This window comes from Rattus rattus, chromosome 11 (genome assembly GCF_011064425.1).
Source record: "Rattus rattus isolate New Zealand chromosome 11, Rrattus_CSIRO_v1, whole genome shotgun sequence".
NCBI classification, from domain to species: Eukaryota; Metazoa; Chordata; class Mammalia; order Rodentia; family Muridae; genus Rattus; species Rattus rattus.
Window position 1 is genome coordinate 12,969,889 of NC_046164.1, and position 25,378 is coordinate 12,995,266.

Below are 25,378 nucleotides of genomic sequence, written 5' to 3' on the forward strand. Positions count from 1 at the left end.
GTACCTGTGTGTGTACCAGGACCTAATGTATGTCTATGCGGGTGTGTGTCTGTGTGTGTATATGTGTATCTGTGTATGTATACCTATGTGTGTGTGTGTACCTGTGTGAGAGCCAGGAACTAAATATGAGTATATATATGTATATTAGTGTCTGTGTCTATATGTGTGTTTGTGTCTGTGTGTGCCTATGTATGTGTGCATGTGTGCCTGTGTATGTGTGCATGTGTGCCTATGTATGTGTGCATGTGTGCCTGTGTGTGTGCCAGGGTCTAAATGTGTGTCTATGCATTTGTGTGTGTGTGTTTGTGTGTGTGTGTGTGGAGAGAGAGAGAGAGAGAGAGAGAGAGAGAGAGAGAGAGAGAGAGAGAATGTGTCAGTAATAATTAAAGAATCACTCATCTGAGAGGGACTGGAACACGGGACTTGGAGTGAGGTGGAGTGAGAATGGACTGGGAATGATACCCTGTCTTCATGTACAAAATTCTCACAACAGAATTAAAATTCTCACAACAGAATTTAATAAAACCAAACCAAAGCTGCTTGTCAAAGTGTTGGACCCTGGAAATGTTTGGTTTTAGTGTTTTACTCTTGTTTGTTTTGTATTTTATTTTTAATTGAGTGGAGTGGTTCTTTTAAATATGTTTTCCAGAGGTTTCAGGTTTTCAGAGGCTAGGGGCACCAGATGACTATAAAGCTATAGGTACAAGATGGCGTAAACTGTCCAGCATGGGCAGTGGGGACCAAACTCCTGTCCTACAGGAGCAGCATGCACTCCTAACCACAGAGCCAGCTCTTTAGCCCCTCGCTTGTTCTGTAAATTGAATTTTGTTCCAGTTGACTTTGAGATAGTGTTCATAGAGGTGGCCAATGCTAATCTGCTTAGTGGTTTTCAGTCACCTAGAGTGAACACACACACACACACACACACACACACACACACACACTGCTATCTGCCAGGCTATGACACAGGGGGCTAAACCACATTGAGCAGTCATGCTATCCTGAAGGGTACCAACCTCATACAACTCAGGGTTTGGGGGAGTTCTTGCTGAAGGGCTGGGGAGGAAGGTGGCCAGGGGGGTCAGCTAGGGTTAAAATGCCAGCATTCCAGATCTGCTTAGGGAGCAGCCAGGTGGGTGAATGATTAACCCAAATCAGTAAATCATTCAGTGAACAGGACTGGAAGGTTTGGAGGACAAGGGCTGGGGGGAGCTCCCAGGAGCTGGCTTTCAGACCAGAGAAGTGAATACATTTTCACCTTGCTTCAGCTGATTTGGTTTTGCAATCGCACCTGTAGACTCCCCTGCTGCCAGAATTAATTTTTACAGACACATTAAAAATATATAGATATATAGTAATATGTGACATAAAAGTCTGCATTTTACTATAGCATCCCCAAATAGAACGCATGTGAATATGTGAATCTTTGTGACGAGAGAGAGGAGGAAGAGGGGAGAGAGAGAGAGAGAGAGAGAGAGAGAGAGAGAGAGAGAGAGAGAGAGAGAGATCCAGGGGTGCTGTTTTCTGGAGGGCTAAACCAGACAGCAGAGAAAGTGCTGAGTCAGACAAGAGTTGTAGGATCAGTGCAGAGTCAGAAAAAAGAAATTAAAGGGGCTTCACAGGGCAGAAGGCACCCTCCCTCCGGTCCTCATGCTACTGCACCTGCTTCGTCTGACCAGCAGGCACGCGAGGCTGCGCAGCCACAGCTGTGACTAGGCAGCAGCAGCCCTGCCAGCTCCCGCCCAGCTTCCATTGAGAAAAGGGAACCGGAGCAGGAGGGGGAGGAGAGCTCCCTGCAAAACCGCCTCCGGAACAGCCAAGGAGACTCCGAGAATGGGCACCGGACTCTTCTTACGTGGCGGCTCCACGGGGAGCTGGAAGACCGAAGGGAAAAGGGAGAAGCCTGCAGAGAGCATCAGAGGCTGAGGGGGTACCATAAAAGGAGCAGGGGAGTCCTTTGCAAGGAATTACCGTGCACTGGAATGCGTTCTGGAGAAGGTGCCAAGGATTCCTTCGCCTTTCTCTCAGATTAAAGGAGCCAGCCAGGAGCGTCCAGAAGTACTCCCGAGGGGCCTTTCAGTCCTTCTTCCTCCTCCCCACACGCACAGGGCCACTTGCTGACCTTTCTAGAGGACTTTCTGTCCAGCTGAGAAGACAGTTCTCAATAAAAGAAACCATTCCTGCCTCGAGAAGGTAGTCGCCGCTTGCTTGCTGCAGTTCTTTTCCTGTGACATTTTGGAATGTCTGCAGAAACTTAAAAACAAAACAAAACCAGACAACAGCAGCAGCAGCAATAACAACAACAACAAAAAAATCCTCAAAACTCACTGAATTAGGCAAAGGGAGAAGAAGGAGAGTAATTTGTTTTGTTTCTTACCAAAGAGGACTAAATGAGATGTTACCTTAACTCGGGACTTGGATGATCAAAACCCCGGAGTTCTAGGAATCAGCACTTGAGACTTGACACATAAACAAACATGAGGAAGAGCGTCTGTGGGCTTCCACACAGAGGCAGGTTTTAAAGAAGCCTGAGCTGGTCTTATACAACTCGGTGGGCCTGCATGATGCCGGAAGACCGAAATTCGGGGGGACGCCCCTCAGGTGCCTTAGCATCAACTCCTTTCATCCCCAAAACTACATACAGAAGAATCAAACGGTGCTTTAGTTTCCGGAAAGGTCGGTAGATGGTATCCTAAATGTCCTTCTAATGAGTGTCTGAATGTCAGGCCATTGTGGAAGCCTTCAGACCCGTTAGACTCAGACGGAATGGGGGTTTGTGAACGGAGGGGCTTAGCGCTGTGTAAGACACTGCTTGTCTTGACTGATTTTTTTTCCCAAGGTTCATATTGATCTGTGCGTTGCTGTCTGTGAGGGTAGGTGGGGCTTAAGAATGGTTGTTCTATAAGGATCCTTGACTGACAGGGAACTAAGTGAGTCTGAAAGGAGGGGCTAGAGTACTCACTCTTGAGCCCTTCACACACTCAGATCCATCATCCTTGTTCTGACCCTTGAAACAGGTCCCTCCCTGTTCTGCTTCTCATCCTTTTGTTTTTCCAAATGGAGCCTCCTGCCATCTCCCTACCCTACCTGAAAAAATTTGACAATCAGGTTCCCTGTGGCAACCCCTGCCCCCCTCCCAACATTGGCTAGAAGTAAGAATCCCCTTGAATTCCCATAGTGTTAGGAAAGAACAAACAGAAAGAGGGGATATAACATCTTACAATCAACAAAAACAACCAAGGCAATTCTAAATTGAGTTGTTTTCGGGGAGGTGAAGGGTATGGCATTAGGGAATTAAATGTTTTCAGGAAAGGGTTATGTGTAATTATTTTTTTTTAAAGTTCTTTTTGCCTTAAAGCGATACCGCTAGTGTTCAAAGGTGAGTAGTTAGAAAGGTATGGCAGCTAATGAGTGTGGAACGGCTTCCAGGGCTGTCACCTTCTGGTCTTCTGGGTCTACCACCCCTTAGTTATTAAATCCCCTACTTATCGGCCAACCAACAAATGAGAAGACGTGAAATTCAAGTACAGTGGGAACTTAAGCCCCGAGGAGCTATGACCGTGATCACCTGTTAGCAACAAGGTAGTTTCTCTCATTCCGATTTTACCTACAAAGAAATTAAATGAGACGCACACAGCGGCAGCTCTCGTATTTTCTCTCTTTAAATCTATGAGCATCTTGTGGCCACTGCCAGATTACATCATTGATAGAGAAATTATCAGAGGAAGAAATTGAGAAAGGCCCTAAGACAAAGATGTGAGGGAGAAGTACCTTTGCTTAGAGCTTCCCAGCCCTTTGAGAGTAAGATGTTTGGGGAATTAGTTCTGCGTCTCTGACAAAGCAGGGCTTTCTCCACCATTGCTCCTTCCCTTCCTCCAGGAGAGCATACGGTAGGTGTGTGGGGATGCCTAAAGCCTGCTGTATGCCTTCAAGTTCCCCAAAGGAAAGGCAGCCCGGGAAAAATGTCCCCACAGGTTGTCAGGACAGATGCAAGCTCACAGGTGACTATTCTTACTTGCCTTTTCCTTACAAAGTCTTCCTGGTCTGGGGGACATTCAATATTTAACTCAAGGACTGATACTCCACTTACAAAATGCTATTTTCTGCTTTCTGTTGGAAGCAGGGAGGGAGGAGGCACAGGATGCAAGCAGCCTCTTATGTCGGATCCCTTGGCTGCTTTAACTGCAGTTCCGCAGTAGAGCACAAGAAGGAGGGACCCCAGCCTCTGCGGCTGCCGTGTTGCCAAGCTGCTGGGCCACATTCATGCATTTGCCACCCCTGCATTGCTGCACAAAGTGTAGGCACTGTTCAGCCTTGAGTTTGATGCTAGAAAGAACGACTTCCCTCTCAATCTCAGACTCCAAACTGTCACCTTAAGAAAAGCGTGGTTTTGAGCTTTTCTGACTCCGGTACTCAATGGAGTGTTTTCTACAGTGGACCCCTGTTTCGGGGCCCCTCCCCTTCCCACTTGTCATTTCTGCAGAGGACTGAGCTGAGTGTGTGAAGCTAAGGCATCCAGATGAAACAAAGGCAAAGTGCTGAGACGGCTGTTTTCCAGCTGTCCCCAAGGGTAGACCAGGGGAATGAGAGACTCTCGGGATGTCAGCAGTGTTGGAAACAGTGCCAGGGTGAAGGGTAGAGTGGGGGACATTTCCAGGTGCCAGCCCTGGTGGTCACTTCTCTCGGGCTTTTCCTTAGACCTGTTCTGGCCTCCACTGCCCTCCCAGCTCCCCTTCTTGATTTGAGTACTGATTAAGGTCATTGAAAATGTTTCCTCCGTGGGAACCTAGGAACTAAGATGCAGAGATGAGGCAGGAAGCTGGGCACTGCGGTGTTCCGGGTTTGTCCATTGGCAAAAGAAAGATTATGGTGTGGTTTTAACCTCCTTGTTTTTGAACTTTAAAATTTCATCATGACTGTAAGCTTGAGATTAAGAACTATTTTTTTCTTCATGATTAGAAACTAAAGTAGAATTTTAACGCCTGACTTTAAGCTCCCAGTTCCCCAGCAGCTCTTTATAGACTGTGGCATATGACATATAGCCACTTAGAGCATCGGGGGTTGGTCCTGGGGTGCCTCCAGCCCCACCTTTGGTCTCTTGCCTCAGCCTGCAATTCCCCTTCACTAAGTAGCTGCTCTCCACAATGACAGTCCTTCTTGTCTGTCACATTTTTCATAAACTCCAACATGGCAGTCCATTTTATAAAGCACATCTGATCTCTAGGTCTACAGCATGCTCTCAGGCACTGCACTGCCCACAGAGATAAAAACTACTTTGCATAATTACCAGAACACTCTAACCAGTTCTACCAGTTACCTAGAGATAGCCCCCCAATTTCCCAGGCTAACCCATTTCTTCCCACGAAGCACACACTCCACACCATTTCTTGCCTTTTCACTTTGTGCCTTCTCCTACAGGGCTCTCTCCTCCCTCGAAAGGTCGCTCTTTGTTCACGACATAGATGGCTCTCACCTCACAATTCTTTCTGTCCAGCCTTGTGTTTCATAGACTCCCTGAGCAGCACATATGTAGTTCACATGCCCACTGCTTGATTTCTACCCAAAGTGAATTGCAGTGACAGGCCCGATCGGTTAATATCAAAATGAGTGGTGAACTGGTCAAGTGGTCGTGTGTAGCCTGGTATTTATAAATAGAACATCATTACAGTCTTTCTGCAGTTTCCTGCTAGTCTGTAAGCAATTTGAGTTAAAATACAATGACTTCATATTTATGGAGATTCAGCCAAAATCATCCTCAGAAAATGAATGTTGTTTATGTTATAATCATGTTTTTTTGGAAATTGATTTGTCCAAATACTATTGTCGAAACACTATTGTCCAAACACGAATAATTTTAAGCTGCATTGCTTGTCCGTGAGTGGCATTTTGGAGTCTCCACCAAGCCATGCTGGAGATGGAAGAAAGGCAGAATGTTGTCCTCCGAGTTATGGCTTTGTAGACTCCTTGGGGACAAAGAAATAAATGAGTACCCATCTGTGTTAAGTACAGTAGTAAGTGTTGTATGGAGCCGTGGGTACTGGTGAACAAAAGGCTGACTTTGTAGCTCATCTGGAAAGGCAGAGAATGACTTAACCTATGTGAATTTGAGTTTTCTTCTCTATGGTCTTAAGAAAGTATGCAGCATTCTTGGGAAGAAAAAAAAAACCACAGCAGAGTTGAATTAGTATAATAGACTGCAAAAAAGACATTCAGAAGCATCCATGTCTGTATTTGTAACGTGTGTGTGTGTGTATGTGTTTGTGTGTGTGTGTATGTGTGTGTGTATATGTGTGTGTGTGTGTGTGTGTGTGTGTGTGTGTGTGTGTGTGTGTGTGTGTGTGTGTGTGTGTATGTGTGTGTGTATGTGTGTGTGTGTGTGTGTGTGTGTGTGTGTGTGTGTGTATGTGTGTGTGTGTGTATGTGTGTGTGTGTGTGTGTGTGTGTGTGTGTGTGTGTGTGTGTGTGTGTGTGTGTGTGTGTGTGTGTGTGTGTGTGTGTGTGTGTATGTGTGTGTGTGTGTGTGTGTGTGTGTGTGTGTGTGTGTGTGTGTGTGTGTGTGTGTGTGTGTGTGTGTGTGTGTGTGTGTGTGTGTGTGTGTGTGTGTGTGTGTATGTGTGTGTGTGTATGTGTGTGTGTGTGTGTGTGTGTATGTGTGTGTATATGTGTGTGTGTGTATGTGTGTGTGTGTGTATGTTTGTGTGTGTGTGTGTATTAGATGTGCAGCCTGAGACGGGTTACCTGGCATCTTTAATTTATCAGGTTGCAGAAGAAAGATTCCATTGGCGAACATCGTTGAAGTTGATTAGGTTCCCAGAAGCAAATGATGCTTCTGTAATTGCTGCTCTGATCTGAGGCGAGGCCACTATGTCAGTTCCCTCACTTTGGATACTTCCCTTGTTTTCCCAAGTCTTTATCTCCTCTTTTTTCCCTCATTCTGGCCAACATTGGTACTCACTGTTAATTGTGATGGGTCTTAGCTCTTTGATTTGAGCCTCTGTGTGAGAGGTTCTTGCACTAGGAAGCTGGTGATAGACAGAAGCTGGCCATCTTCGTTCTGTACTAAAATAACCCTTTTATTTTGACTTATCCATTTACAAAGGGTGAATGTTTATTGAAAGTTTTCGCAGTCCTGACGATACCAGAATTTGTCTGCTAGCAGAGCTGTAGTCAGCAGAGGAACCAGAAACATTTTTTTCACTCTTCGATGAGCATGTAGTCTGGCAACCAGATGGGACCGGAACTCTACAATAACCAATAAAAGAGACCTGGAGCGACAACTAGGAATTTTGACTTGCTTCGTCGGAAAACAAGGGCTGTTTTATTTTCATAGAAATGGACAGCACACCTCGTTTTGTTTTATGGAATTACTCGTTTGTTTTGTCTAATTGAGAAGATGACATGTTGTAATCTTACGCATGCATGGTTCCTCCTGCAGAACTCTGTGGAGAACTTTTGTCTCATCCCTGTTGACATTACGCTCCAGGGATCTGAGGCAGCAGATGTCCCACAGGATTGATGCTGTGCATGCCGAGCATCACGAATTTGAAAATTCCAAATCTGAAATGTTTCACTGGTGACGTGATGCCGCCATAGAAACTTCTATACCATAGAACTCTCCCAAGCACAAAACAACGTAAACTGATCCTCAGTTTATGTGTCTAGATGTACTGAACCACTGGTGAACTCTGTTTAACCTTTGGAGCCATTGCTAAAATACCTCATTGTATCTGCAAATACCCTGCAATCTAAAAAATATCTGAAATCAGGACCACACTGGTTCACACATTTTGGGCGAGGGACACTTGATCTCTGTGAACCTTGAAGTATCTTGACCTGGCAACAGTTCAGTCCTCGCCTGTGTGCCACCATCCGAAACCTGCTCACATCTCCCCATAGCTATATTGTGAACTTTAAAGCCTAGAGGCATTTGTATACAGAAGATTTTTTAAATCTTAGAAAACAGACAGGATGCTATACCCACTTCATGCTTATTTAGGGAGCGACCTGAAATTGGCGTTATTTAAATTCACATTTTTGAGGAAGCACTAGAAACAAGAGTGAATCGGACGTTGTGGCTTCATGGGTACTGTGCAAACAGTTGTTGTGAAGAAGCAAAGGTCAGGTTCTGGAGACTTCATTGTGTGGAAGAATTTGTTGACCAATCTGGGCCAGGGGACACCACTGGACAGCAAGTAGCAGGACAGCACCAAGATCTGATTTAGAAAGGACAAGCCTCTTCATCATGCAGCCGTGCCTGGGAGCAGAGACATTTGCTCCTGACTGGGAGAAGAGACTCAGGAGACTCAGAGGCAACAGGAGTGTTTAAGGTCAAATCTCAGAGCTCAGGAAGTTATGAAACTCCTGAGATCTGTCTTGGGGAAGAGGATAATCTGAGGGGGAAATGCCTGCACGTTAGGCAGGGACATTTAGAGCTGCAGCTTTTGTGAGTTGTCACCCATGCTGAGTGTGCCTTCAGCAGTGCAGGACATCTGAGTTGTCCATGATCCTGTGAGAACTCCCCTTCCACTCCTGTAGGCAACTGTCGGAGCTACTTGGATTGTCGTCAGTGACCATATGTTTTCTGTTGTCACCTCAGAACAATCAAGAAACAATCACTCTGACGGTGTTTTTGCATGGGTTGGCAACTCCGGTCTTCAAAAACACATGCAAGAAACAATGTCTCATCTAGTGTAGCAGCCAGGAGAAACAATGTCTAATGTAATGTATCAGCCAGGAGCTTGGAGGGGAGCAATGTGAGCATGAAATATGTGAAGAGAAGAAACCCCATGGACTCCTACGTCAAACTTCAGTGAGACGGGAAGATAAGATGTTGGGGAGTCAAAGAACATTGAAAGAAAAATTGGTTTAGCTCCTTTTAAATTTTTCCCCACTGGATGATTTTAGCGACTTTGTCAAAGATCAAGTGACTATAGATGTGTGGGTTCATTTCCCGGTCTTCAGTTCTATTCCATTGATTTACCCACCTCTCTTTGTACCAATACCATGCAGTATTTATCACTATTGCTCTGTAATACAGCTTGAGGTCAGGGATAGTGATTCCCCCTGAAGTTCTTTTATTGTTGAGGATAGTTTTCACTATCCTGGATTTTTTGTTTTTCCAGATGAATTTGCAAATTGCTCATTCTAACACTATGAAGAATTGAATGAGAATTTTGATGGGGATTACATGGAATCTGTAGATTGCTTTTGGCAAAAAAGCCATTTTTACTATATTAATCCTGCCAATTCATGAGCATGGGAGATCTTTCCATCTTCTGAGATCTTTGATTTCTTTCTTCAGAGACTTGAAGTTCTTGTCATACAGATCTTTCACTTGCTTGGTTAGAGTCACACCAAGGTATTTTATATTATTTGTGACTATTGTGAAGGGTGTCGTTTCCCTAATTTCTTTCTCAGCCTGTTTATCCTTTGAGTAGAGGATGGCTACTGATTTGTTTGAGTTGATTTTATACCCTGACACTTTTCTGAAGTTGTTTATCAGATTAAGTAGTTCTCTGGTGCAATTTTTGGGGTCACTTAAGTATACTATCGTATTATCTGCAAATAGTAATATTTTGACTTCTTCCTTTTGTATTTTGTATCCCTTGATATCCTTTTGCTGTCTAATTGCTCTGGCTAGGAATTCGAGTATTATATTGAATAGGTAGGGAGAGAGTGGGCAGCCTTGTCTAGTTCCTAATTTTAATGGGATTGCTTCAAGTTTCTCTCCATTTAGTTTGATCTTGGCTACTGGTTTGCTGTATATTGCTTTTACTGTGTTTAGGTATGGGCCTTGAATTCCTGATCTTTCCAAGACTTTTATCATGAAGAGGTGTTGAATTTTGTCAAATGCTTTTTCAGCATCTAATGAAATGATCATGTGGTTTTATTCTTTGAGTTTGTTTATATAGTGGATTACGTTGATGGATTTCCATATATTGAATCATCCAGTCACAGTTTACAGGGGTTCATACTTGCAACCCTTTTAGTCAGGGGTGGGTTGGTTGTAGGGTGAGAAAAAGAGTGAGGTGAGAGGGCCACAGTTTTGAGGTCAGCCTGGGTTCCATAGCAAGACTCTATCTTAGAAGAAGGAGAGGGGTGTGGAAAGATTTAGAATATTGGTGTTGAAGGGTCAGATAGGCACTTACAGTGTGACAGAGCATGTTGAATAGCCCAACCTGAGATAGAAACCCAGGAAGGACTGGCACATGTAGAACCACACCAGGGCCAACAGAGGAGATGTAGACAGTGAAGTGAGCACAGCTGCGAGCAGAATTCTGACAAGTGCATTATGGGAAAGGGTCCCAGGAGGCATAGGGGCATCCAAGAGGCCAGAATCCTGAGACCAGAAAGGGCCAGGAGGCAGAGTGGGGCTGCAAGTTTCAAAAAGGACAGAAGGAGTCATGAAATCAGTGGGAAACCCAAATGAAGATGACAGAGATCTCGTGACTTAGAAAGTGTTTCTAAGTGTAGGACAATGAAAACTTCATACGGTGGCAGGGCAGATGTCAAATGGCAATCTCTTAAACGTGGACAGAGGTGACAATGAAGCTAGTTACACCACAGAAGGAATCAGGGGAAGAGTGGGCTATTTGAAATTACATTGCTCCCGGAACAATTTTAAATCAGCCAGTGATATCATTATTACTATTATTATTACTACTACGAAGCCAGAGACGGTAGGTCCATTCTATTCCAGAACTCCTGATGTAGTCAGTACCTATTGGCATCTTCACTCTCCTTTTGAAGACAAGTTCCACCCCAGAAAGCTAGCATTTCCCCCACAGGGATTACGTATCACGTGGACAGTGTCTACATGTTTTCTCTCTCTTATATGGCTAATTGCCAAGAGTGTAAGTTTCTTGTGACAGAAATGAAATCTCTGGGCAGTAACAGCCTCTCTGAAATGTCAGAGGTCTTTCTCTATTTTTTTTTCTTGTTGTTCTGTCTTTTCCTCTGATTTATGTATTCTTGGTGTTCTGAATGCCTCCCTCCTCAGTGTGATGAGAAAGGCTGAAATGCCAAAGAGGGGAAATGGAGGGTTTCTTTCCCACTCTCTCTGAGGCAGTCGTCCACGAGAAGAAGTATTATGTAAGCAACAGGGCCCACGTGACTCTGAGATTCCTCAGCTGTGAACAAATTGGCCTCCCTGTTCACTAAGCTTTGTTACCTTTTGACAAGTTCCTTGGTAAGTCATCCGGAAACACGGCAGTGGAGGTGGTGCCTGCCTCCCGGGTCCTGTGAGATTAAATGAGATTGTAGATAAATACCTGATAAAATTCCCGACATACAGGACCTGCATATTAGCCCTCTTTAGAGTGTGCTGCTGGGCTCACTGGGAGGACTTCCTGATACTTTAAATTATCAGACAATGAAGACTCGTGACAAGTGAGAAAAGGGAGGTTTCTGATACCTGGGCATAAGTGAAGGTTTACAGAGAATGGTCTGGACAGAGGCACACTTCCCTTCTGTCACGGGAGCTCTGACCTGAACAAGGTACTGAATCTCTCTGAGACCACCCACCTCCGACATATAAATAGATACAGTAGCCAGCCGCTCCACATATCTTACAGAAAGTAGAGAATGCTTGTCGGGGACTTAGTGTATGGTGTGTAATAAGCACGAGCCTCTCTCTATGCTTTCTAAGGAAATTCTGAGGAAATTGTAAGCAATGCTTTTGAGAAAGTGACACTCAGAAAACTGCATTGCAAAGCAAATCACCGGACATTTTGAATGGGTTATAGCCCAACACAGATAATTCTAAAAAGAAGACTGAATCACCAATAGGTATTTGTAAAAAGGCTTGATATCATTAGTCATCAGGAGAATGCTATCACTTCACTCCAGTAAGAACGGTTGTATCAAAAGTCCTGAAGAGGACAAGTGAGCGCTGGCCAAAATGGAGGGGAAGTGTAACCCTTGCACAGGTCAGTGTGGCTATCATTTACTGCAGGCATTATGGCAATCTGGGGTGTTCTCAAGGAGTTAAAAATAAAACCAATCTATGCTCTATCAATCATATATGTCTTAGTCAGGGTTTCTATTCCTGCACAAACATCATGACCAAGGAGCATGTTGGAGAGGAAAGGGTTTACTCAGCTTACACTTCCACATTGCTGTTCATCACCAAAGGAAGTCAGGACTGAGACTCAAGCAGGTCAGGAAGCAGGAGCTGATGCAGAGGCCGTAGAGGGATGTTACTTGTTGGCTTGCTTACCCTGCCTTGCTCAGCTTGCTTTCTTATAGAACCCAAGACCAACAGCCCAGGGATGGCACCACCCACAATGGCCGCCCCCACCCCCAATCACTAATTGAGAAAATGCCTTACAGCTGGGTCTCATGGAGGCATTTCCTCAAGAAAGGCTCCTTTCTCTGTGATAACTCCAGCTTATGTCAAGTTGACACACAAAACCAGCCAGTACTATATATATATATATATATATATATATATATATATATATATATATACATACATGTGTGTGTGTCCAAATATATACATATATATCCAAATATATACATATAGATATACAATATACATCCAAAAGAAAGTAGCATGTTAGCATGTCCGAGTTTATTGTAGTACCTTATACCATGGTGAAACTTCCAACATCCATCAACTAGTTAATAAGAAAAGTATGGTCCCTATGGAAAGGAATGCTATTCAGCCATAAAACATGAAATTCTGCCCTTTGCAAAAGGATGGATGGAACTGGAGATAATTATATTAAGTGAAACAGAACAACACAGACAATCCAATATCATGGGCTACCACTCAGGTGAAAAACACAGAAACGTTGATCTCTTAAGAGTAGAGTGGTGAGTACCAGAGAGGAGGAAGGGACGGAGAGCCTGAGGAACCACACTGGTTTATGGCCGGATAGCGGCAAGATGTCTGCTATGCCAGTGAGCATAGGTGCCAATCACCAAGGGGGAAAAAAAACAGTATTAGCTGTTTACAAACCTGGTAGAACAAGTCTTTAATCCCAGCACTTGGGAGGGAGAGGCAGGTGATCTCTGAGTTGAAGGACAGCCTGGTCTACAGAGTGAGTTCCAAGGAAAGAAAAGAGAAAAAAAAAATAAAAAAAGAAGAAGAAAGGATTTACCATCTTCATCATAAAAGCATGACAAGTGTTTAAGAGAATTATACACTTCATTTAAACATTATTCAGTGTTTATGTTATGCATGTATTAAAATGTACAGTGCCCCTTAAATATGCATAATCGTTTGCATGTTTATCAGTTTAATATTAATTCTTAAAACTCCATTGATGAGTTTAATGTCTAAGGAGGAAACCAGATCCTGTCTCTCCACTGTCTGGAGTTATCATTGGCAAATCTCGATCCCATGGTAGTTATGTGTAACTCATTGCTTCTTGTGGTCAATACCAGTCTTTTCGACGACCCACCATCGGTTACCTTCTTTGATAGCTGTGGCAGATCCTTCTCCTCGCCCAGCTCCTTGGATAAGCCAATGGAAGGAAGGGGTTAACTGAGATGTCCGGCCAGAATTCTTTCCAAGAACCCAAACATATCCAGAAGAGCTTAGCCACTCTTCCCAGGCTGCAGGACAGGATGTGAGCATTCTGCCACAGGGAAGTGGGAGAAGCATTTTATCTCCTGGCCTCTGAAGTCGAAATGTCGAGAGAAAGCGGGCACGTGAATGGTTGCTGAATTATTAAACAGTGTCTGCCACACCATTACCCAGGAACTGCTTGTCCTAAGTTCTACAAAGGAAGCCCCACCCCCCTGTGACCTGCTGCCTTCCCCACTGCCCCTCTAAACACCACCTCCGGTCTTTCTAAAATGAGTGCGTGTGAGCTCCATTTGCGCTAGGTTTGAGGCCACGTACAGAATTGCTTTGTCTGTCGGTGCCATTCCTAACTGGGCTAAGAACACACTCCTCAACAAGCAAGATGTTTTATCGCTTGGAATGTGATGATTCTGCACTATGAATCCGCAAATAAATTATATAACAGCCATCTGTTGTTATTATCAGATCTTTGAGTTAATGGCTGCTGAGTAAGGCTTCTTGGGCCTTACACGATTTCCACATGTAACATTTGTTTTTCTTCCCCCTTTGTGAGACTCGGGAGTTTCCAGTTCCCTTTATTATCGAAGCTTAGACTATCCCAGAAAGGGGGCAGAAGGAAACCCTGGGGATCCATTGGATGTGTGTGTGTGGTGAGTTTGGTTGTACATCGCCGGGAAGCACCAAACATCAGATACTTGCCACCATTCCAGCCTGAGTCCTTCACAATGTGTCTAAAAGGAGAACAGCAATTAATAAGTAGAAAAACATTTCTCTGTGGTCTCTCCTTTTTCCAGGTATTTTTGGACAGAAGCTGGAGGACACGGTCCGATATGAGAAGAGATACGGGAACCGGCTGGCGCCTATGCTGGTGGAGCAGTGCGTGGACTTCATCCGACAGCGGGGGCTGAAGGAAGAGGGCCTCTTCCGACTGCCCGGCCAGGCAAACCTCGTCAAGGAGCTCCAGGACGCATTCGACTGTGGAGAGAAGCCCTCCTTCGACAGGTATGTCGGACAGGCCACGGCTTGACTGACCATCCTTCATGAGACACTCAGCCCGGGCGAAGGGATGCTGTGGGCTGAGTGCCTGATGACTGACGAGTTAGATAAACAGAGAGTAGATTGTTAGATTTGGCAACATGATTTTGAATTAATTTTACTAAGTAACAGAGGAAAATTTGTAGCAATTTCCGTGTTGGTCCCAGCCATTGGCTTTGCTTCCTCTTAAAGCTATTACCCAATCTTGACCTCTGTACTAGAATTCAAATTATATTAACCTTTTGTTTGGGGAAAATAAATCACTTATATGTCTTTTAGAAAGTTTTTTTTTCTTCAAAAAGTGATAAATGAAGATACAGATGTTGGGGATGTGGTTTAAATTATCTTAACAATAGTATCATATTTAAGAATGCGCCTATCTCTGCCTTAGCCGGGAGATTATTCATCAGGTCACAAGGTGTACAATATTGTGAATTTTTTAAAATAGTAAAACTTCCAGACGTGAAACTAGCAAGTATCCCTGAGAGTCCTTCATTGTTGATATTTTGCTGAGGATCCCTGAGAGCCCTTCATTGTTGATACTTTGTTGAGGATCCCTGAGAGCCCCTCTTTGTTAATACTTTGTGAATGATCTCCTTCTTTCACTTTAAATTTTAACAGAAAAAAAAAAAAAACCTTTTATTTTACTATCATTATGTGGCCGAAACTTTTACATTCTGAAAGTGCAAACATGCCCCAACATATTTGAAGACAGAATTTCCTTCATAGTTGGGTTTTACTGCTGTGAACAGACGCCATGACCAAGGCAACTCTTATAAGGACAACATTTAACTGGGGCTAGCTTACAGATTCAGAGGTTCAGTCCATTATTATCAATCAAGGCAGGAACATGGTGGCATCCAGGCAGGCATGGCGCAGGAGAATGGAATCAGAACAAGTTATACCCAGTCTGTTCTGGACTTAGCTTGGAGGGGAAAGGCTCCTCTAATTCATGAGGACACATTTGGGTTTACAATAAGCGATGTGACTAGATTTGGGTTTCACTGCCAAAGACAGCACCAGTTTCGGTCTGTAATAAAAAACGCATTTGAAAAATGGCAAACATTCATAATAGATGCGTGGCTGGGTTTGAAGCAGCTCATTCCCTAGGACTGGTTTCCCTGGGTCTCAATGAACTGGGGCAGAACAAAGTACTTCCACAAAAGGACAGGTATTACAATATCTGTAATACCATCCTATGCAGTACCTTAGGAGCTCATCATGTTGGGTTAAACAAGGGATTGATTTATATTGCGTTCTGCTCGTAGAATCCAGACCGAGGAAATTCCCATGTCTAGTTCTGAGGCTTAAACCTTACAAGGTTTTGTCTGTGTGGGATTTACTGTGTAATTATGGTGGCATTTGAGTATATGAATGTGTGACTCTCTCTTGCATGCACATGCACATGTCTTAGGAAAGAAAGCCTAGGGTTAGAGACTGAGCAAGAAGGATTCTTGTTGTATCTCTGTCCTAGGACTAACAGTTCTATGTTGTGCATAGAATATACACAGGACAAGAAGTGTCCAGGAAGTCTAGAGAGCATCCTTGAAATCACAACACCTGTCATGTCAGCTAGAATGTATAGAGAATATTATGAGGCAGAACATAAGGAAACATGGTAAGAAGTGTTGGTGATGTCCATTTGGGGATGGAAGCCCACAGGTGACAAAAGGATCCATGTTACTCTTTTCTCTCCAGCATGCAGCATGAGGCAGTGTATACCACACGTTCGGGAACCATTGTGTGAGGGAATGACCCTATGACGAATGAAAGATGACCCACAAGAATATGAGAGTTCAGCCACAGAAAGCCTGAGGGGGGCGCTCTTTAAGTACTTCATGCTTCACTTCATGAGAAGCGAAACCCACGCAGGACCGTGGATGGGAGGCAGGTGTGCCAGTTAGATGTGGAGGCTGTTATGCAGCTTCTCCTGTTCTGATCGCTCTTCCACCAGTGCCTTTGAACCATCTCTGTCTGCTTCCCTGCTTTCTGTGGAGACAGTGGATATGACTATCTTGATCCCAGCATAGACCCTACCACTGAGAAACCTGAGCTTGGGTAATGACACACTGGCAAACAATTTGACGCTCCCACCAAACACTTTGACTCTGAGGTAGCTCGGCTCTGAGGGAGTAGCTAGGAAGAATTCCTGTCTGTGCAGGGTTCTGTTTGGGGAATTCAGGAGTCATTATGGTCACAGAACCTCCTCACTGCCCTGCAGTGATGGGGGGGGGTGTGTGTGTGCAGGAGTTCCTGTTGTCAGTTAAGTGGGGGGATTATTCTGGGAGGGGTCTTATTCTCTTTAATAGAGCTTGTATGACAAGTCCTCGCCCTTCACTTTGCAGAACACTGAGGTGTATATCCAGGTACGCTGCATAATTGGTACATAACGCCGATATTTAATTGGCGACACTAAAAGTAAACGTCAGTTAGGAACAGCAGTAGGTTTTCATCGAGAAAGTTGGGGCTGCAGGGTCAGTGCCCCACAGTGGTACAGAGGGTGCTTTTATTTTAAAGGCAGTGTTTGGACAATACATCCCGCTGCTGTTGGTAGCCTGGCAGCAATGGCAGAACGAGAGCTCCCTGAGATAAGTCGGAGCAAAGCATGCTGGGAGCCTGTCCACACGTGACTGTGCTCTTCCGTTCAGTGGCAGAGGAGACGTCCAAACCAAGGATGCTCGAAAATTGCAGAAGCGTCCGGGTCTACAAAGTGTCTGGAGTCTAGGAAGGCCACAAAACAGTCGTGTGCTTTAAGGTTTAGGCTTTAAACAAAAAGTTTAACAACCCGTCGCCAACGGAACGAAGAGCAAATATACGTTCGTATATTTCTGTATAATTAGTGCTGTGCCGTAATACTAGACGGTTAGCTGTTGTCTCACTCAGAGAAGGCATCAAATATTATAGTGGCCCCACTCCACTCCAGCCTCCTTACTCACAGCTCAAATATTTCTGCTCCGCGGAGCTTGCACAGCTCTGGAACTATCCAAGCCGCTGGTGGAAGCATCCTGTAGCATTTAATCCTTACAGGCTGTCCCCCGAATCGCACTTTGTGCTTGCGCCACCTACTGTTCAAACGCTCTCAGTGCGGCTACTTAACAGAAAGCCTAAAAACTATTTGAATCCATTGTTTCCAGCTCCATCTCTTTACTTGCGTTCTTCATAACTGCGTGTTTCTTCACAGCTGGAAGATATCTAACGGTGTAATTATAGTACATCTTCCTCACCCATCCCTAAGTTGAACATCTAGGCCGTTTCCGTTCCCTGGCTCTTGTGAGTAGAACAGCAGGGACTTGGATGAGCAACTATGTCTGTCTGCAGTGTGATGGAGTTCCCAAGAGTGGCATCGCTGGAGTGGCACCTCTTTGTAGACTTGTGAAGATCCTCCACACGGATTTCCGTAGTGTCTGTACCAGTTTGCACTCGCACTAGCAGCGAATAAGTGTTCCTTTCCCAGCATCCTTACCGGCGTTTGTGGTCATTTTTTTTTTTTAATTTTTATTTTCTTGGTGACTCTGATTAGGGTATCTGCTGTGTTTCTGCATATGATGATCAGGCTAGAATAATGCCTCCTCCTTAACCCCCAAAGTGTTTGATATAAAACATAACATGGAGTAGACAGGCAGTAAGTTCAGGATTAAATCAACCCAGGGGTTAAAAACTGAGAGCCTAGTGTCACATTGTCCTATCCCCTATGGTTGTGTAAAGACTCTACATACCCATCATCTTTGGAATAAGAGAATGTTCACTGGGCAGGACATCTTAGCACCCACGTTCCATTTTCTGCAGTAGAATCAACCAGGGGGTCAGCCTCTGCCACAGCCTGAGAGTGAGGTAGAAACTCTGATTTCCTTCAGAATCCCTGATGGCTTGCCTCCACTCCTCCTGGATCAGAGATGACCCCCTCCTTTATAGAGAGGCACATGTAAGCATTATATCACTGTACTGCACATTTCATTCCACTGATGTATGTGCCTAGCATCAGTCTCGTCTCCACCACCGTCTGTCTGTGTGGAATAATGGGGAACGCAAGGCACGGACGACAAAACGTATGTTAATGTTCCTGCCGCTCATCCTGCCCTTCTGGTGTTCGGCTGAAGATAAATTATGAAAGTTACTTAAAGGTCATATTGAATGTTGATAGCATTTCCCTTCACAGGGACTCTGAGAACCCACAAGTATTTTATAATACCAGGCAAGCAACTATGCAGAATCAATTACATTCAAAATAAGCTCTGCTTAAAAAGTTAGTGGGCTGGAGAGATGGCTCAGTGGTTAGGAGCACTGACTGCTCTTCCAAAGGTCCTGAGTTCAATTCCCAGTAACCACATGGCGGCTCACAACCATCTGTAATGGATCTGATGGCCTCTTCTGGTGTGTCTGAACATAGCTACAATGTACTCAAACATAAAATAAATCTTAAAGAAAAAAAAGTTAGTGCATGCTAAGTTTCAGGTATCTGCTGCCAATTGTCTGTCTTCCCAAAAATAAGTTCACCCTTTTGAAAGACGAAGCCAGAAACTGGACACAATTTCTGCATCTACACTCACACACACACTTGATGTTTTATGTAAGTTCTGTACATTCTGTTCACAATCTGATGGATTCTTATTGTTTTCCAAAAATGGCGCGCTTTTTTTCCTGTCAGCCACACGAGTTAGAAAAATGCCTGACTGTTTAAATGTTTCCAAACCAAACTGGAGACTTGGCATCCTTCAGTGTCCCTGCCCTGACACCCGTGGTGGCATCTACTGGGCATTACGGAATCCTGTGCTTCCTGAAAACTGGATCAGCTGATTCAGTTGCCAATGTTGACGCAATTCTCTTAGATACACATATGGTGAGAAAAATAAATAGAATCATGAGAGCTCACGCCCAAAGAATGTCTCCTAACTTCTGTCCCTGCAGCAACACGGACGTCCACACTGTGGCATCCCTGCTGAAACTGTATCTCCGAGAACTTCCAGAGCCCGTCGTTCCTTACGCAAAGTACGAAGACTTTTTGTCCTGTGCCACGCTGCTCAGCAAGGAGGAGGAAGCTGTAAGTCGATACCGCTTCTGCGCAACCACGTGATTGGGGCTGTGGGCGGGGCTTTTTGTCTTCAGTTTGAACGCTTTCTTTTCCCCATCCTCGGATTGTTTTATTTTGTGCTATGTGCTGACATCACACTGGATCTTCACGTACAGCCGCACTCCCGAGTTTGACCCTTTCTGATTAAAGATGAGGATACAGTTGAATACACTCTCCCCTCCGTCCTCTAATGGCTAATGGCTGCTGCCTCACCTTTTGATGCGGGGAAGGGCTGATGTCTGTTTCCTAGGTACCCCATCTTCCCATAAATGACATAAAAGATGGTCCATGTATCAGTTGGTGCCTCTGCTTGTTTTGCTAAAACACTTTTTTTTTTGAGAAATTGAGGTGCAACTGTTAGAAGTATGTATTTCCATATCTTTTAGTATATTCTCTGAGTTGTGCAAGCATGACCAGAATCTAACAATAGAATACTCACATCTTTATTATCCAGTAACAAACCTCATCCCTTATTTTCCCATTTCTCCTCTTGGCACTTGCCACTTCCGATCTAGTTTCTTACCTCAGACTTACCCGTTCTAGACACTTCATTTACTTCATTTCACCGTCCAGCATGTTCTTTGTTTTTTGATTCATCTTCCGTCTGCTCCTTTCGCCAGGCAAAGGAGACTCATTCACTTCCTGTTATCTGGTTACTGAATGATGCCCCTGTGAATGTCCATTGGGTTTGCGCTGACATATTTAACGTGTATCTTGTTTATGTATCTGAAATGTACAATTGCTGGGATACTAAACTTCCTATTAGGACCGCACGTGACGGTCAAATCTTACCAGCAAACAGTGCTGTTCCCACCCTCCCTCCATGTCTGCCATCACCAACTGACATTCATGTGCGGCAGGCTCTCCTGCATGAGAAGTCACTAAGCACGGCCCTGACTGTCTTCTCTATTGCTTTGTGATGTTTGCATTTTCTTTGGAGAACTATCTAGTCACATCACGCTACATTTTACTTGTCATCCTAACCCCTAAAGGGCTTGGTTCCAGGACTCCCTGAGGAGAGCTAAGCCTGTGGTATTTGTGTCTTTTACATAAAATTTTATATTGTTTGCACAACCTGTACACAATGTGCATTTTTAGGTCAGCTCTGAACACATACAGAAGCTAGTACAAGATGGGCTCACACATAGTAATGCGAGGGCCGTTTGGGAAATGTTCTATACAGAAGTAGCTTTTTGTAGTAGTTTTAATCTACAGTTGTTAAATCTTCAGGTCTGGACGGCAACTACAATTGTCTTATTGTTAAGTTGTAAGTGCGGTCTAGGTACAAACCATTTGCAAATAGTTTCTTCCATTCCATATATTACCTCTTCGCTTTCCAGAGGCTGTATTTTATCAAAAACTTTGTTTCAGCAATTGTTTTAGTTTCAAAGGAGCCTCACAGACCCATTTTAATGGGTCTTGTTTCTGCCATGGCAGAAGCGTTTGTTTCTGGAAGAGCGCACTGATTCGTTCTACACTGAGTTCCGAGGCTTTACTTCAGTGCTCAGGTTGAGATCAGCAAGCTGTTAGGAGTCTCTTCTTGTCTACGACTCGAGGAAGGGCAGCACACAGACATCCAGTTGTCTCAGCACTGTTTGTTGGAAAGCGTGGCTTTTCGTCACTGGCTTTCTTGGCGTTCAAGACCGGAACTGCTGCCACTTTTCGTAAATGCTGTTTTGTTTTGAATGTTATGGTAGCTTCCTCTGTCCTACAGGAGAATGCTTGAGTAGCTGTGACATAGGCCATCTGTATAGTAAAACCTAAAATATACCTTACCACATAAAGGCAGCATAAGTCAGACCCCATTATCAATGACTTTTTAATGACCTTTATACATCACAATCATCAAAACCAGAGAAATTACTCCTTGTGAAAATCCCTTGAATCAGCCCTCCCATCTCTTTCCTCCCTGAATGCTGTAATGTAGACACGTACAGTGCAGGGAGGTGTTCTCCAGCAGATCTGCAGCTCTCAAGATTCCCGCCATGGTCAGGTGAGAAGGATGAACGCTATATCAAGGCTGTTTTGGTTTCCTGTAGATAACGTTATTGCAAACGAGGCTATTGTCTGTTTTCAAGTCAACTGCAAACGTTTTCGAAGTTCAAATAGCTTCACTTTCAAAACTGTTTCCAGAGTAGTAACTTCAGATTGCCCGACAGCTCAGAGGGCTGTGTCTCTAGGCGGCTGGTTTATTATGCAGGGACCGCATGGCAGCTCTGAGTGATGTGGTGTATTGGGCCACTGCCTTTGACTGAAGTGTCATCGGGAGATATGTGACTGGACTTATAGAGCTACTTAAAGGATCTGTGCATCTTTGGAAATATTTACAAACTGCTGGTTGCGAGAGTGGAACATTTCCAGGGCAGGATCATTCACTGACAGTATGTTCAAATAATTAGAGTAGCAGCAGCAGCCACAGCCACAGCAGCTACAGAAGCAGCAGTAGCAGCAGCAGAGCCCAAATGGCCATTTCCTAAGCGCTCGAATTCCAAGACTAACACACGTAACACAACATGTATTCTGTCTCTTCTTGTTTGCGCCCAGGGCGTGAAGGAGCTAACGAAACAAGTGAAGAGTTTGCCAGTGGTTAACTACAACCTCCTGAAGTACATTTGCAGGTAAGAATTTTCCTAAACACAGCGCTAAACCTGGCGGCATTATATTCAGCTTGGTGGTAATTTATATGTGGCGGGGAATTAAACAACCGTGAGCGTCTATGTTAGTCTCACAGAAAGTTAGTAAGTTTGACAAGGTCATCTTGATGTTCTGAAGCACGGAAAGTGCCATACCTCGGTGATTTTAAAAAATGTCCCTTGTTCCCATACATTATTGGAAATGTAGTGCTCCAAGCTTCCATCAGAGCTGTTTGGGGAATGTTCCTGAAGAGCGACAGGCGGGCCTCGGGCCGAGGAATCCAGCTTGGGAAGTGGGTTCTATCGTGGACTATTTTCTTCTACACCTTCATGCGGACTATTTTCTTCTACACCTTCATGCGATTTCTCTACCTTTTGGGAGTAAAATGCAGCCGTGAAAACAGAAACTCCTCACAGCTACTCTGAGGTTTAGGATCCTGGGCGCTGTGGCATTCGCAGAAGTTGTCAGTTAGTAGGAGTTCCCAAACCTCCAACCTCTGTCGCATCTCTTTGTAGAGATTGCTGTGTTTAGAAACGGGTAGGACCCTCAACCTCACACCTTCTGAAAGCAGGGAATGTCTTAAGCAACACATTTAAAATCACAGAAAGCTTTCATCCAAGAGTTTTTAATTCATTCCAGTTACTGGGAAAGGCAAGAGAAGGTTTACGTCCTCCTCGAGGAAAAGAAAGTAGTAGAGGCTTGAGTCTACCACAAGTCTCTTTACACAATAAAAATCCTGCTCTTCAAACAATTAGGCGAATTTTTTAAGCCTTGTTTTTCTAAATTCTTATGCATATGTGTGATATGTACATGTGTTTATGTAACAAATGTGTGCCTGGTGACAGCAGAAACCAGAAGACAGGGGATAGCCCAGGGCTGGAATAGTTGTGAGTCACCCAATGTGGGTGCTCAAAACAGAATAGTTTCCTACAAAAACTGCCCCAAGAATGCGTTATTTCATGCTGTTTATTCTTTAGTACCTATCTATCATCTATCATCTATATATCATCTGTCTGTCTGTTTATCTATAGCTGACTGTTTTCTTTTTTTTTACATAGTGATTCTTTTGTATTGTTTGAGAATCAGTTGCAAATCACATACATATTATGTTTGATGAAGTCCACTCCCCAGTTACCTTCCCTTTAATTTCTCTCCTATTTCTTCTCAATTCTATGTCCTCTCTCTTTCCTCCTCCTCTTTCTTCTTCCTTCTTCCTTCTTCTTCTTCTTCCTCTCTCTGTGTCTCTCTCTGTGTCTCTGTCTCTCCCCTCCCCTCCACTGTTGTCCATTACGTCTGAGTTTCAATATCTCATTCAAGGACACTTCCCTGACTGCTGTGACTAGGCTTCCTCTTTGAAGGTTCCACACTTCCCAACAGTGTCAAGAGCCTATATCCTGTGAACCTTTGAGGGATACTCGTGCAAACCACAGCAGAAGGGAATACACATTCTTGACTATCAAAGTCTACAGAAGCATCCAAACTCACTTAACTGACAATGGAGGCAAATGCCCAGCAGGTCGTTGACATGATGCCAGCAGCCTGCTGCTTTGCCATTATTTGCACTGTAATTTCTGTACATTCCAGTGAGAGGTGTTTGGATTTCTATATAGTTTTGTCTTCATAGTCATCGTTGAACGTATTTCAGTTCATACATTTCCCAATAATCCATTTTATTCCACTGAGAAACGGATTCTCAGTGTATCAATCATAATCTCTCCACCGCCAGGTTCCTGGATGAAGTGCAGTCCTATTCGGGAGTTAACAAGATGAGCGCCCAGAACTTGGCAACTGTCTTCGGTCCTAACATTCTGCGCCCAAAAGTGGAAGATCCCTTGACCATCATGGAGGGTAAGTGGATGATTACCTTGGATCCTCACCAGGAAAAGAATCAGGTTGCCTCTGCTCTTAAATGAGAATGTATTCTCATTTAAGCAAACTAAGGAAAGATCGTAGTTTCTCCATTCATTTACTCGGATTGTTCTTTAACTGAAAAATACTTTCTTTTGAGAAGCGAGAGTTTTCTTCGCGTTGCTCAACATAAAATTGTAAAATGATTCCACATTAGTGTAGATGTAATTGGGGAGGCTCCACACCCTTTTTGTTCCCACATAACAACAGGACGTTTCTATGCCTGCTCTAACCCGGTTTAGTTACTGAATATGTGACACGGAGACCTAATTTATTAACAAGCTGCGGGCACTATGCTAGGCTGTCGCACCCACCTCATCCGGCAAGGAAGACGCAACACCGTCGGATCCTTGTCAACAGCCTTTATTGCAGGACACCTTCATTGCTGATACGGGGACCTCGAGCGGCAAAAGCGCTCGCCTTATATACACAACAGTATGCTAATAATCCTTCAGGGATTGGCGGGGCACGGGTCACCCCACTATCACCCCACTGTCATCCCACTATCACCCCACTACTTGTCCTCCAGGGATTGGCGAAGAATGAATCACCTCACTAGCATGGTACCGCCCCCTCATTAGCATATTACTGGCCAACTGACACCAGGTGCAAAACCTGCGCATGCGCAGTACTGTTGTTCACCACTGGAGGGTGCCCTACACTAGGCAGATACTCATCTATCCTCACCCTTATGGCTGCCGATTTCATGGCCATGTGGTCCTTTACTTGTAATGTGAGTCTTGCCCTGGCTCACTCTGCTCCACGTGTGTCCTCATGGTGACTTCTCATGGTGAATCCTCCTGTCCCTCTTCTCCTCTTCCTCTCATAACTTTTGCTTGGTGACTCCTGACTGGGATAGAAAGTCTCTCCCTATTCTCTTCTGCCCAGCTATAGGCTGAATCAGTTCTTTATTAACCAATCACAGGTGATGAAAAAGAATGGCATGTCATAGAGACAAGAGATGCTCCCAGTATCATGACAATGCCAACGTCCAGACTGTGACCAGATCTCTGGACATAGCTATTAGCATCTGAGAACACAGTGCACAGAACCATCCCCCAACACATTAGCCCTCAGTCACAAAGAAATTTGCACAGACCAGTAGATCACCTGAAAAGTAGAAGAGAGAGGAACTGGAAAAATGTTCCTCTTGCAGGCCAGTGTAATCGCCAGAAAATTCAAAATGTTATTTTCAGTTAATT

The 25,378-nt window shown here is 44.3% G+C and overlaps 1 protein-coding gene across 2 annotated transcripts in view; it reads left to right on the forward strand.

Moving 5' to 3' along the window:
• Arhgap24 (Rho GTPase activating protein 24) overlaps positions 1-25,378 on the forward strand; it is a 212,748-nt gene that overhangs the window by 170,086 nt on the left and 17,284 nt on the right. Inside the window, exons 1-5 of one of the 2 annotated variants that reach the window (XM_032916296.1) lie at positions 1,539-2,676; positions 14,326-14,533; positions 19,472-19,604; positions 22,179-22,252; positions 23,995-24,116. In XM_032916296.1, the coding sequence (XP_032772187.1) occupies positions 2,562-2,676; positions 14,326-14,533; positions 19,472-19,604; positions 22,179-22,252; positions 23,995-24,116 (652 nt within the window). In that variant the 5' untranslated portion in view covers positions 1,539-2,561. Of the gene's footprint in view, positions 1-1,538; positions 2,677-14,325; positions 14,534-19,471; positions 19,605-22,178; positions 22,253-23,994; positions 24,117-25,378 lie in introns of those variants that run through there. The other variant, XM_032916295.1, reaches the window with a different exon arrangement.